The sequence below is a fragment of the Etheostoma spectabile genome, chromosome 17 (genome assembly GCF_008692095.1).
Source record: "Etheostoma spectabile isolate EspeVRDwgs_2016 chromosome 17, UIUC_Espe_1.0, whole genome shotgun sequence".
Lineage (NCBI taxonomy): Eukaryota > Metazoa > Chordata > Actinopteri > Perciformes > Percidae > Etheostoma > Etheostoma spectabile.
The window spans coordinates 17,455,675-17,467,404 of NC_045749.1; the positions used below are offsets into that span (position 1 = coordinate 17,455,675).

The 11,730-nt window shown below is 38.6% G+C and overlaps 1 protein-coding gene and 1 long non-coding RNA gene across 3 annotated transcripts in view; one reads left to right on the forward strand and one right to left on the reverse strand.

Moving 5' to 3' along the window:
• The window catches only part of sptlc3 (serine palmitoyltransferase, long chain base subunit 3), a 21,530-nt gene extending 17,531 nt beyond the window's left edge, over window positions 1–3,999 (reverse strand). Inside the window, 2 exon segments of the mRNA XM_032540573.1 lie at window positions 1,337–1,528; window positions 3,766–3,999. Coding sequence (XP_032396464.1) covers window positions 1,337–1,528; window positions 3,766–3,867 — 294 coding nt within the window. The 5' untranslated portion in view covers window positions 3,868–3,999.
• LOC116704884 (uncharacterized) overlaps window positions 2,755–11,730 on the forward strand; it is a 115,124-nt gene continuing 106,148 nt past the window's right edge. For both annotated transcript variants that reach the window (XR_004335801.1, XR_004335802.1), the window contains exons 1-3: window positions 2,755–2,901; window positions 3,548–3,614; window positions 5,169–5,312. This is a non-coding gene — a long non-coding RNA (uncharacterized LOC116704884). The remainder of the gene's footprint in view (window positions 2,902–3,547; window positions 3,615–5,168; window positions 5,313–11,730) is intronic.

The following is an 11,730-nucleotide window of genomic DNA, read 5'->3' on the forward strand; positions in this document are numbered from 1 at the left end:
TGGCAAAACCTTCAGTTTACGCCTCTTGATTTAATAAATTTTGAGGTGAGTTTAGGATCATTATCCATTTGTAAAAGCCATCCTTTCTTTAACTTCAGCTTTTTCACAGATGGCATCAAGTTAGCGTCCCAAATTTGCTAAAATTTGATTGAATCCATTTTTCTTTCTACTTGTGAAATGTTTCCTGTGCCACTGGCAGCAATACAACCCCAAAGCATGATTGAACAACCCTAATGCTCAACAGTTGGACAGAGGTTTTTTTCATTAAATTCTGTGCCCTTTCTTCTCCAAACGTACCATTGCTCATTCCAGCCAAAAAGTTCTATATTAACCTCATCTGTCTACAGAACTTGTTTCCACAATGCATCAGGCTTGTCTATATGTTCATTTGCAGACTTCAAAAGCAGATTTTTGTGGTGAGGACGTATAAGAGGTTTTCTTGTGATGACTCTTCCATGAAGACCATATTTGTACAAGTATCTCTTAATAGTAGAATGGTGTACCACAACTCCAGTGTCTGCCAGGTCTTTCTGGATGGATCATGCAGTCAAACGTGGGTTTGGACTTGCTTTTCTCACACTCCTGCGAGCTGTTCTGTCTGATATTTCTCTTGGTCTTCCAGATCTTGCTTTAACTTCCACTGTTCCTGATGACCGCCATTTCTTAATTACATTCCGAACAGAGGATATTGCCATCTGAAAACCCTTTGCTATCTTCTTATAGCCTCCTCCTGTTTTGTGTGCGTCAACTGTTTTCAGTTTCCAAGACAACTGCTTAGAAGAACCCATGGCGCTGATTGTTGGGGTAAGGCCAGATGAGTCTGGGCATTTAAAACCTTAAGATTGACATCACCTGGTCTTTCCAGACAATGACTGAGAACGCTGTCAGACGCTGTCAGGTCTCAGCTTTCCAAAGAGGGGCGGTGCATGCTATAAACTCTGCAGGGTGCCCAAACTGCAATTTTTTTGATTAAAAAAAGGAAAAATCTATGGGAATACATTGGCTCTTATGTGGCAGTGCTCAGGCGTTATCTTGGATCTAAAGCACAGTTACGAAGAAAGAACTTGAATCCCCAGAGATTTAATTAGGTCCGCAACAGATATTCTCTGCAGTGTCCTGTCCTACCCATGGCAACATTATAGTGCGGAAGACATGAAGGAAGGCAGCAGAGACAATGCTTAAGGGCAAAAAAATTGAATTTGAATGTGTTGACACCTTAGGCATGCATCATTTTCTATTGCAACTGTCTGGGTGCGTGTGTGTGTGTTTACAGTATGCATGTACATGCACACACTGCAAGATGTCCATGTTTGTGCTGACTGCATGTTTTACCTACCTTCTGTTCTTCTCTTTCTTGGGCAAGGTGGCACTTCTCTAAGCCCACAGCTCTGAGGAAATCTCTAAGGTAACCAAACAGAGTGACAATGCCAAAGCCCAGGTATGTCATGACAGCCACGTACATCGGGGCCTGTTCAAAAGACTCCTGCCTGGGCTGACTGGAGGCGACACCAATCCCTGGGCCATTTTTCTACACAACGAAAGGCCCACATAAGCTGTCTTACATTGCAGATACGGAAAAAAAGAACACACCGTTATACCGTAAAAGGGGCTTTATTTCAAATAAAAGGGTTATAGTTAAACACACCAAATAACCTATATAAAAAAGGGGCCAGACAGTGGCTCACTTACAGAAGTTACTAACACTTATTCAACACAGAAAAAAACTGGAAGACTAACCAACGTGATGTTACACCATACATATTGTCACTTTGCATTGTAACATTAGAAGAGCAGAAAATAAATGCACACTATTTTGTAACCACTAAACATTTTTTTTGTATAGAAAGCAGCATAACGGATACCTCTGTAACTGATGCAGCACATATTTGGGCTCAGAATGTACTTTTTCTTAATTAATAAAGTCAAAACATGTAGAGTGTTGCAAGTCTTTGGGATGCAAAAACATGCCATAAGCTAGTTAAAATGGAAAACTCATTACCATTAAGTTACAGAGATTTTACTGTAACCTTAATTTTCATCGGACCACAATTTTGTATGGATATCGAATTTAATTCTTTGTGTGGACGAAATGTATACCCCGCTTACAATTAATTAATACAAAGAACATTGACTTAATCTAAATTCTCATGCGTTTTGCAATCAGTATTTTTCAAACAATTACTTTTACCCTCGTAACACCTAATGGTGTGACTCATAAATTCTCATACCATGAGGTTTTTATACAATGGAAACGTTGTTCACTGCTCCAGTAAATAGGACGGACCTTCGATAGACTCGGCACCGGGAGATATTTCTAGTCCACTCAGCTACAAGTCAAACATTAGCCAGCTAACATAATGTTAGTAAAATGTAAACTCAGTTACATTGCGCACGGTTGATCAGTACTAATTGGCAGAATGTTTAACAAGACAAGCTAACGTTAGCTATCCAGCCGTGTCATTGTCCCCAGATTAATATCAAGACTGCAGCCTGAAGTAACGTTAACGTTAGAACGGGATGTGCGATGATAGGTAAATGTGAAACGAACTAAAGGAGGCATAGCAACTTACTTCTTGCAGTTTTTGTGTTAGCGCCATCCTGTGGTGTTCAGAGAGGCACTAAATGATTACACTCAGTGTTGTAAATAAAATATTCAGATTATTATTATTTATTCATTTTTTGTGTTGCGCATTAATTTGGAACGGTAAACAGTCCGGTTTCACCTGAACTACTTAGCTACGTTAGTACGTCAAACGCCATTTCACTTTTTAGTAGAGACACCCTGCCGCCGATCGGATTTAGCTAGAGTAGCTATTCACCCAGCTGTGGTATAAAATGTAACCATGTGTAAATTACAGAATATTCTTAGAGGATTGTGGATATAGCTAACTAATAACAGCGGTAAGTGTTGTAAAACGTACGTTAACTTTTAGGGTTTGGGGAAAGTCATCACTTGACTAATGCTAACATTAGTTAGCTAGCTAGCTTACACACAAAAAACAATGCTATGATGCCAGCCGTCATATATAGCAGCCTTTAGCTATATTTAAGTTAGTATTTAAAAAACGAAGTACTAACAATTGGTGTTATACTGCATGTTTAATCATAGGTATTATTAATATGGGAATTTCATTGATACATAGTAACTTCATTTACAGAAATTCAAAAACTGAATATCCCCAACAAGGGGACTTAACTTGCAAAGACAAACCACCTGCATCTAACTCACCAACAGTATGAAAATACGTCGCTAAAGAACAGAGAAGGAATGCAAAACTGAAGCACACCAGACTGCTCCTTCACCTATAAGTCTAACCCAGTCTCAATTTCAGGGCGGGGTCGACGAGTTCGTTCATTTATTTACGTTTGTTTACGTTGTTTTTCGTGGGAACTAGCTAACCAGTCCATTGTAAAAAGAACGACAGCGAATGTAACTGGAACTTCAGTAAGATGAAGATGAAAAACATAGTGGCATGCTATCACGGTCTTTTAAGTGCATATTACCGGCGTATTAATGTGTTTTTTTTTCTCTTTTTTTGGGGTTTAGTATGATGTAATTGGTGACCAGCCTCTATGGGTTACCAAATTTGCCTACGTCACAGAGGTCATTCCAGGTAAAGAGCCCCAATACACAACGCTTGCTCAGATTCGAAACTAAAGAAATTGGAATATACCTGACTCCATGCAGGAAAAGTAAAGCAGATACACGAAATAATTTGATAGACAAATCATTTTGTAAACAAATCCAGCCGCAGACATACGTACCTCTCTCCTGTTGTGGTAGCCGTTTCTCTTGATATCTTCGCATTTCAGTCCGTTCTTGTTCAAGTATAGTTTTAAATTGCCGTTAGCCGTAGTCCTTGCCATAATCCTTAAAGCACAGCAACGCCTCTGTGCTCTCTTTGACTGTCAGGTAGTATCACAGGTGTGCCCTCTACTTACAAAGGTGACTTCCTCCTTTTGTTGCTTCGGTTCAGCCTCCTATGCATTGTTGGGTTCACACTTCAGTTATTGCATTGGTTCTATATCATGTAAACTTGCCAACTCTCTCTTGTCCTTTTATGCAGAAATGAAACGTGCTAAACTTAGTATCTAGTTTGAGTTTTAAAATATTATTCTGATTCAGATTTTTTTAATATACATTTCTCCACAGTTTGTCTGGTTAAGTTATATATACTTTTCCATTAATCAAAAGAAACAGCACATTTTACTTATTACTGTAATAAAGAGTTTTGAGTGCTATATTTGAGTAGCCCTATTTAATCTAATGCTACTAAAAAACAATACATTTTAGAGAAAATTACACTCTTTACCACAGCTTGTTAATTTCAATTTCAATTTCTATTTCAATTTTATTTATAGTATCAATTCATAACAAGAGTTATCTCAAGACACTTTACAGATAGAGTAGGTCTAGACCACACTCCAGAATTTACAAGGACCCAACAGTTCTAGTAGTTTTCTCCAGAGCAAGCAACAGTGCGACAGTGGCGAGGAAAAACTTCCTTTTAGGCAGAAACCTCGGACAGACCCAGGCTCTTGGTAGACGGCGTCTACTACTACTGTTAATTGTCAGATTTAATTTTTTGTACATACAAAACATATCATGATCTTATAAATATTATATTATGTCTTGGACATGTCTTCTATGCATCCATATCAACAATCCAATAATATACAATACAGAACTCACAGGGCGCATTTTCCTGAATAACGAGTCATACTTGTACTTACTTTAGTAAGACTCTGAAAACAGGACTTTTACAAATGTGTGTGTTTACACTAAAATATCTGTACTTTATCTGGATTCAAAGTTTGTATTGTTATTTGTTCACCTAATTTTAGGTCAGGAAACAAAATAATACATGTACAGTAGCAGGACACACCAAAATTCATCATCAGGATTGTGTGCAGGGTTTGATGCTCACAGTAATATGATCACACAGTAATACTAATCCCTACAATCACATTTCACATTGTTTAAACATACAGTATGCCCTGGCATTCAGACATTAGGCTAGGCTATATATATTACATTAGGCTATATATATATATATATACACCCAGTGTACACCCAGTGTGACATACATTGTTTAAAATTAAGTACAGTAATATTATGCAGCACTTGTCATGTTATTGAAACATAACTTGGCTCAATGCATTCACAGGTCAGAGGGCAGATTCAGCTACATCTGGAGCCGAGAAGGTGTCTCAATCTGGTTCGAGCACTCCTCCGGACAGGAAGGCCAATCTTACTACCGCAGGGGCTTGAACACATGCTTACTGTGCTGGACTGCTGTCCCCAGTGTACAGTAAGTAATAAGAACATTACATCGACTACATGCAGCCAATAGGTTATGCATTAGGTTACCGCTTTAAGCAGTAATGTGCAACAGTCCAGCTCAGCCTAATGATACATTTTACACTCCCTACAGCTGGCATTGTTTTTGCAGAGCGCAGAGACAGTTATAGCAGTAAGGTGTTTGCAACAATTTGCAGTCGTTGCAGTTAGTCTTTCTGGTTGATTATTTACTGACGTGTCATAAATCAGACCAACTATATAGCTTATGTCAAATCAAAATAGCTTTGTAAACTTACTTCTGTATGCATGCTGTTCACAATTTCTTGTAGGTCTGCATTGTTGAGAGTTTCCCTTCAGGGCAAACACAAAGAGATCGTTTGTCAGTAAAAGGGCAACGCCTACTCAGTGGTCTTGTGGTGCACTTAGTTTGTGGGTAAACAGTAAATCGGAATATGCACAGTATTGTGACAATAAGTTTTTTTTCTTTACTTATTGACATTGACCTTTTGCTGTTTTGGAGAGCTTGTCTTTTGGTGGGCGTGCACCACAGAATATGAGAAGCGGACAGTCCAAGTGATATAATGTTCAAAGTGGGGAGGTGACACACCAAGCAGATGGCCAAGAACTAGTGGTGGTGGTAGTATTAGCAACTTTATAAGATAGCTAGCTTACTAGGGGGCTCAGTTCTAATTCTAGCACCTACCACGGTGCCAATGAAGAAAGGAACCAAGGTATACAGTCTTTAAATTAGTGTAGGTATGTAGCTCTTTTAATAGACATGTTTATGTTGAAATAAATATACTTAAACAAGTAGTCATGTATTTTGTGTTACATTTGCTCTCTTATGGCCATAATGTGCAAATATAAATATTCCAATTGTTCAAACCTATTTTGAACCACTTTTTATTATTATTATTTTTTTTTAGAAGGAACAGCCGGACATTTTGGCCAGTCTTATAGCTCTATGTGTATTGGATTGATCAGATAAGATGAAGATTAAAAGTAAGAAAGGCCTTTAACTTTAGTCATTTGCTTGCTTTCCTCATTTTCATTTTCATTTTAATACTCGTGCACTAACTTGCTTAAGCTGAATAGCCAATTGGAGGGAATCCTCTCACTGACGTCTCAGAGGCATGTTGAACCGTCCGAAAAAGAAGCAGATGAGGTACGACGAGAAGGGACGGTGCGTGACACATCCCAGATACTTAGGGCAACAGACGTCAATCATCTCCTTGACATGTCAGCACCTTTAGGTGAAGTTGAAGTTTGGAATGCAAGTGCATGTCTGAAATCGTGATGTGAGATTAGAACATGTTTAAGATGATTGCTATCTGCTGTACTCTATGTACCTTCTGTTGGATTATTTGGCTGGTGTGTGTTTGGACGGGGAGCACATTTAATTGAAGAGCTGCCATTTGGGACATTTTACAGCCTGTCTAATAATCACCACCTCCATGTTATTTTTATAAAACTCTTTTTACGGGCTTTCCTTAAAACGTTACATTATATTACACTAACATAGCAAACTTTTTTTTTTCATGACTAATTTATTAATTACTCAGCATCATTTCTACTTGAAAAAAGAACAACTTCATCCGATGTTAATGTGAATAAAATAGCTTTAAGTTTTTAATGATATTTCTAGGGGGGGACAACCCCCCTGGGATTTACGCCCATGTCTGTGCTCCGCAACCATTTACCATTTGACAGACATCGGGTCCTCCTTTCCCAACCCATCACAATTTGCTGTCTCTGTGACATGAGTCTAGAGTTCCTAAGTCTTCATTTGAATTGGAGAGCTGGTAGAATCAGGCCTTCTTTGAATGCATTGTGTGATTCGTTTTTTTTTTTTTTTTTTTTTTTTTTTTTTTTTTTTTTTTTTTTTTTTTTTTTTTTTTTTTTTTGGCTGAAAACACTCCTGTGGGATGACACGTGTCATCTGCCATCACTTCAGAACTACCCTGACTTCACACTAACTGATGAGGTTTAGTGTTGTCTAATACCTCAAGACCCTAGACAGACAGAGAGAGAGGGGGGGCACAGGGTAACACTTGCATGAGGGTTAACAAGGAAGGCTCACAAAAGAGTGCTGGGAGATTGTGGAGTTTGCCATTTGAGTGAAGCAGAAAGAAAAGTACATATTGTGAATCCGGAGTTGTTGGCTGTTACAGAGTGAATGATTGAATGGAGGCTAGCATTCTGCAGTCTTAGTAAATTAAAGTTAGTTCTGCTGCTCTCGCCTCCTCTTAGCTCGGCTTGGAGTCTTGAATAGAGCTGTCACAGTGGATGGTGCCTCCCTGCCTTTACTACAGGATTGCTTTCTGCCATGATGTAACCTACATCTGTCATGCATCATTAATTAATTATGTAAATCGGTGTGGCACTGTTCATTTTGGCTTCACAAATGATTTTTTTGTTAATTCTTGTATTTAGTTTGCACATCTAAGTAGTTATAATTTGCAATTTGAAGTTTCCCAGCATTTAACTTTTAGTCGTACCAAAGTACAACTAATATTCTTGCTGTTTAACACACTGTCGATGTCACTTTAACTAAAGTTGATCAGTCTTAAAGGGGGATCACAAAATTAAACTCATCTCCACGGGGAAATTCTTAATTTTACACTTCAGCAAGCATCTTTCATGTTTTTCAGCGTGACTGAAGATTGGACTTTATTTCTTTGCTTCCTGTTTGATATTGATTGGTGTTTTAATTTCGTAACAGGATCCTTGTGTGTCTCACCCTGACTTCTCTTCTCTGCATTTAGGACCATTTTTAGATGCAGATTTTAGTTTCCCTTTTAAAGATGTGCTGGGGGAAATTATTTTGAAGCCTCCATGAAAGAGATTTCCCACCTTGAATACAGATGAATGGCAAAACGGTGTATAAAGGGAATATGCTGCCCATCACGCTCAGTGGGATGTCTCCATCTAAATTGCTTTCATGTTAATGTCATGTAAAATGGGCTTTCCTTAAATACATGATCAATACTAATCCATATTTATTCTGCTTGCATGTTTTTGTAGACTTATATTCACAATTTTGAAAGCTTGGCTAACTATTTACTTTTCTTATGAATGCATGTGCCTCATGGGTTTATATCTGTGTTTGGATATTCATTAAATTAAAAACAAGGTTATGTGTGTTCATATAATACTTCATAGAGTCCAGAATGTTGGGTTTTTGATGAGTAGAGTACAGGAGATGTGTGTTGTTCCTCCACCTAGTGGCAGTGCAGGGGACAGCACCTCGGCCTCTAATTAAATGCAGTACACTGTCATATTGCCACTTTCCTCACCCCTATAATGCAATATTTACCTATAAGCAAATAAGTTTGCTTAAGCAGATGGAAAGGTCTTCACTGACATGCAGTATTTGCTTGCTGTAATACAGTACGTCTGTAATACCATTTAGTATTGAAGTGTTTATGGATGAACTCATGTCATGCTGTGCTGTTGGAAGCCAGTTGTAATGCAGAGCTATATTTAAACTTCCCCTGGGGTGCCATTAAATCATGTAATTTCTTTATCAGGCCTGGCTGACCTCATTTTAATATCCACATCAGACAGCATTAAGAAAAAAAACATTAAAAAGAGCAATATTGAATTTTGTATCTACCGGGCTATCTTACATTTGCATTTTATATTTAATCCCTTTGCTGACATTTTTTAAGTGAGATTTACAATTTAGAATTAGCTCAAATTCTTTACATCCACATGTTGGAATGGCGGGGGGATGATATTATGTGCTGGGATACTGTTGTTGTTTTTTGGTGTCAGCTGCCAGGAGGGAGAGTTGAAAGTGGGTCTACCTAAAGTTCTGCAAAGTGCACAATTCATTTGGACCATCAAAAATGACAGTATCATAAAAGGTTAATGCATAATATGGCGGCATTGTTGTTTTTTGCTTTGCCAGGGATAAGAATGCATAATGTGTTTTTCACTCCGCTAAATAGGATATAAAACTTTGTGTTTTGCTGTATTCTTTTTGGGGGAAAAAGGGGACAGACTAGGATATAACATTGTATATAAACCTCAAAGACTGTAAAATTAAATTTGGCTTTAGTTTTAGTAGCAGACAAATGTTAACATGTTTGACAGCATGGGCTATTAATGCTGTGGACTGGACAAATGTCTTCAATTAGTCCTGTATGCTAGTAGAAACCCTGGTCTGTTAGCTCCTGCCACTGCAGCACTACTAACCTTGAGTGGGTGTTCACATCTACAGGGGATGCAAGATCCCCCTGTTCTCATGAAAAGCAAGCGGGAGAGTGGGGGAAAGACAGACTCAGAGACAGATATTTATAGAGAGAGTGGGAGAAAGTGAGATTGTGGCTTGAAAGGTTAAAGTAAAAGGGTGCAGCAGAATGACAGAGTTGTCAGGTAAAACAGGGAGATGGTAAAAAATAAAGACGACGCAAGAAATGGATGCTGCTGCAGACATCACCAGAGGCTGTGTGGACCCCGCTGTTAATGTCTGTGTCTCTGTAGGTCAGGTTGGCACTTTATTGTCTGTGCTGACCCTAATTAAGTCCTGCAGATATTGTAAATGACTCACGGAAGGGCTAGAGGAAATATCTTCTTAGGGCATGTCCAGCATTTATATGTCCATTCTTTCCCCTGTGTCAACCACTACTCGGCCTATAATCATTACTTTACCGTGCTGATCCTAAAAGCAGATTGTTCATACCATGAGTGAATTTTAATTATGTATATGCTGCAAAAATAATATAGGTACTTGAGTTTATTAGCATAGTCAGTTGAAGTTGAAGATTTACTTTGCTGAAGTGTTATTAATGTTGAATAGCTCATACATGAGTCAAAATGTGAACTCAAAGTCATAATGTTCTCGTCTAGGTAGAATTATTTCACTAAGGAGACAGCTAAAACAGTAAATCACCTCCTCTAAAGTCAAACATGCCCAAATCTGTAGTTCTTTTTTCTGCTCTGACAACTGAGGCAACCATTTGTTCCAGGCACCCAGGAATCTATTGGCCTTATGACATCAAATCTCTGCAAGGCTCTAGACTCCCGGCGAGCCTCCCACCCAGCTGTAATTACAGTTTCCTATCTAGCGGGGATTGTCCCGACCAGGGCTACTGGGACTCTGCACTAAATCTTCTTGATGTCGTCAGTCAGCCTTCCAGATAGGTAGCTGGACAGCCAGGAAAAAAGGCTGGACCTCATGGAAGCCAGCTCCTCTCCAGGGTGGTTGATGAATGGACCGTCATGGGCTGATTTTAACGGATGGTCTCTCCTGCCACACTGGGCCATTCTGAAGTCATTGTCACACTGGGCAAATGTGTCTGGGAGGATAGATGGGAGTTTGCCGTGTTCAGGATAGGGTGGAGAAAGTGTTGTCTTGTAGACACACGGCTGAGGTGGCGCAGACAACCATTTTCCTGCTGTTAAAGTAAGGAGTTTTGTAGAAGCTGGGCTGTCAATTAAAGGAACAAATGAGGATATGTGAGGGAGGTGTTCCACGTTGTACTTGTACACCGCATGTGTTTTGTGAGTGCAGGTACTGCACATAATTAGTTTGACCAATGATTTTTTTTTGCGATGAAGACATGGTTACATACAGAAACAAAATGTAGTTTCAGACAAGTCTTGGGAAAGTAAGAAATAGGAACAAAAGAGTTTAGAGAGCTTAGAGCAGCAACCATGTCCATGATTAAGGGGTATGTGGATGTTTCATTTCCCATTTGTTTCCAGTTGTTTGAAAAATAACAAGTCTGCAGACAATTTGTTTTTGATGTAGAAGGCTGATTAATTGAGGGCGACGTTGAATTTTGGTGGTATATGGGGTATAATCTATTGTTACAAGGTTGTTTGTGGCTTTGTGCTTCCTTTATGTTGAAAAGGTCTTTTTTTTTTTATAAGGACAAGAGATGTAAAACATTTGCAGGCTGAGAGGGGCTGGTGATCGAAGTTGCTGATTGTCTCAGGGCCTTTTAGTTTGAAGTATCGATTTGTTTTTGTGTTGTTGTCCAAAAGTAGATTAAACACTTTTCAAATCAATGCATGACTTTTTAAACTAAGATTAAATAATCAGACTTTGTCAGTGGAACATGTTGGAGGTTGGCTATTCATTTTGCAACACACTACTATTTTGATTCAACAAAAGTTGATGTAAAAAATGAAAAAAAGTGACACAATAAAAATTGCCTGAGTTAAAAAAAAAGAAAAAAAGTACACAATATGCAAAAATATGAGACAATGATAAAACCTACACAGTTGAACTCATGTTTAGTCATTCATATCCATGCATATCAGCATGTCGGTCCACAAGAAAAGTGGACTGGTTGTGCTTTGAGCTGGTCTGCCATGCAATCAAATTTGCATTAGTACGAAAAATGAAAGAGAAATAAAAAGAGCAAGACAGATAGCTAAAGGGACTTTTTTTTTTTTTTTTAAGCCTGCATAGTCGA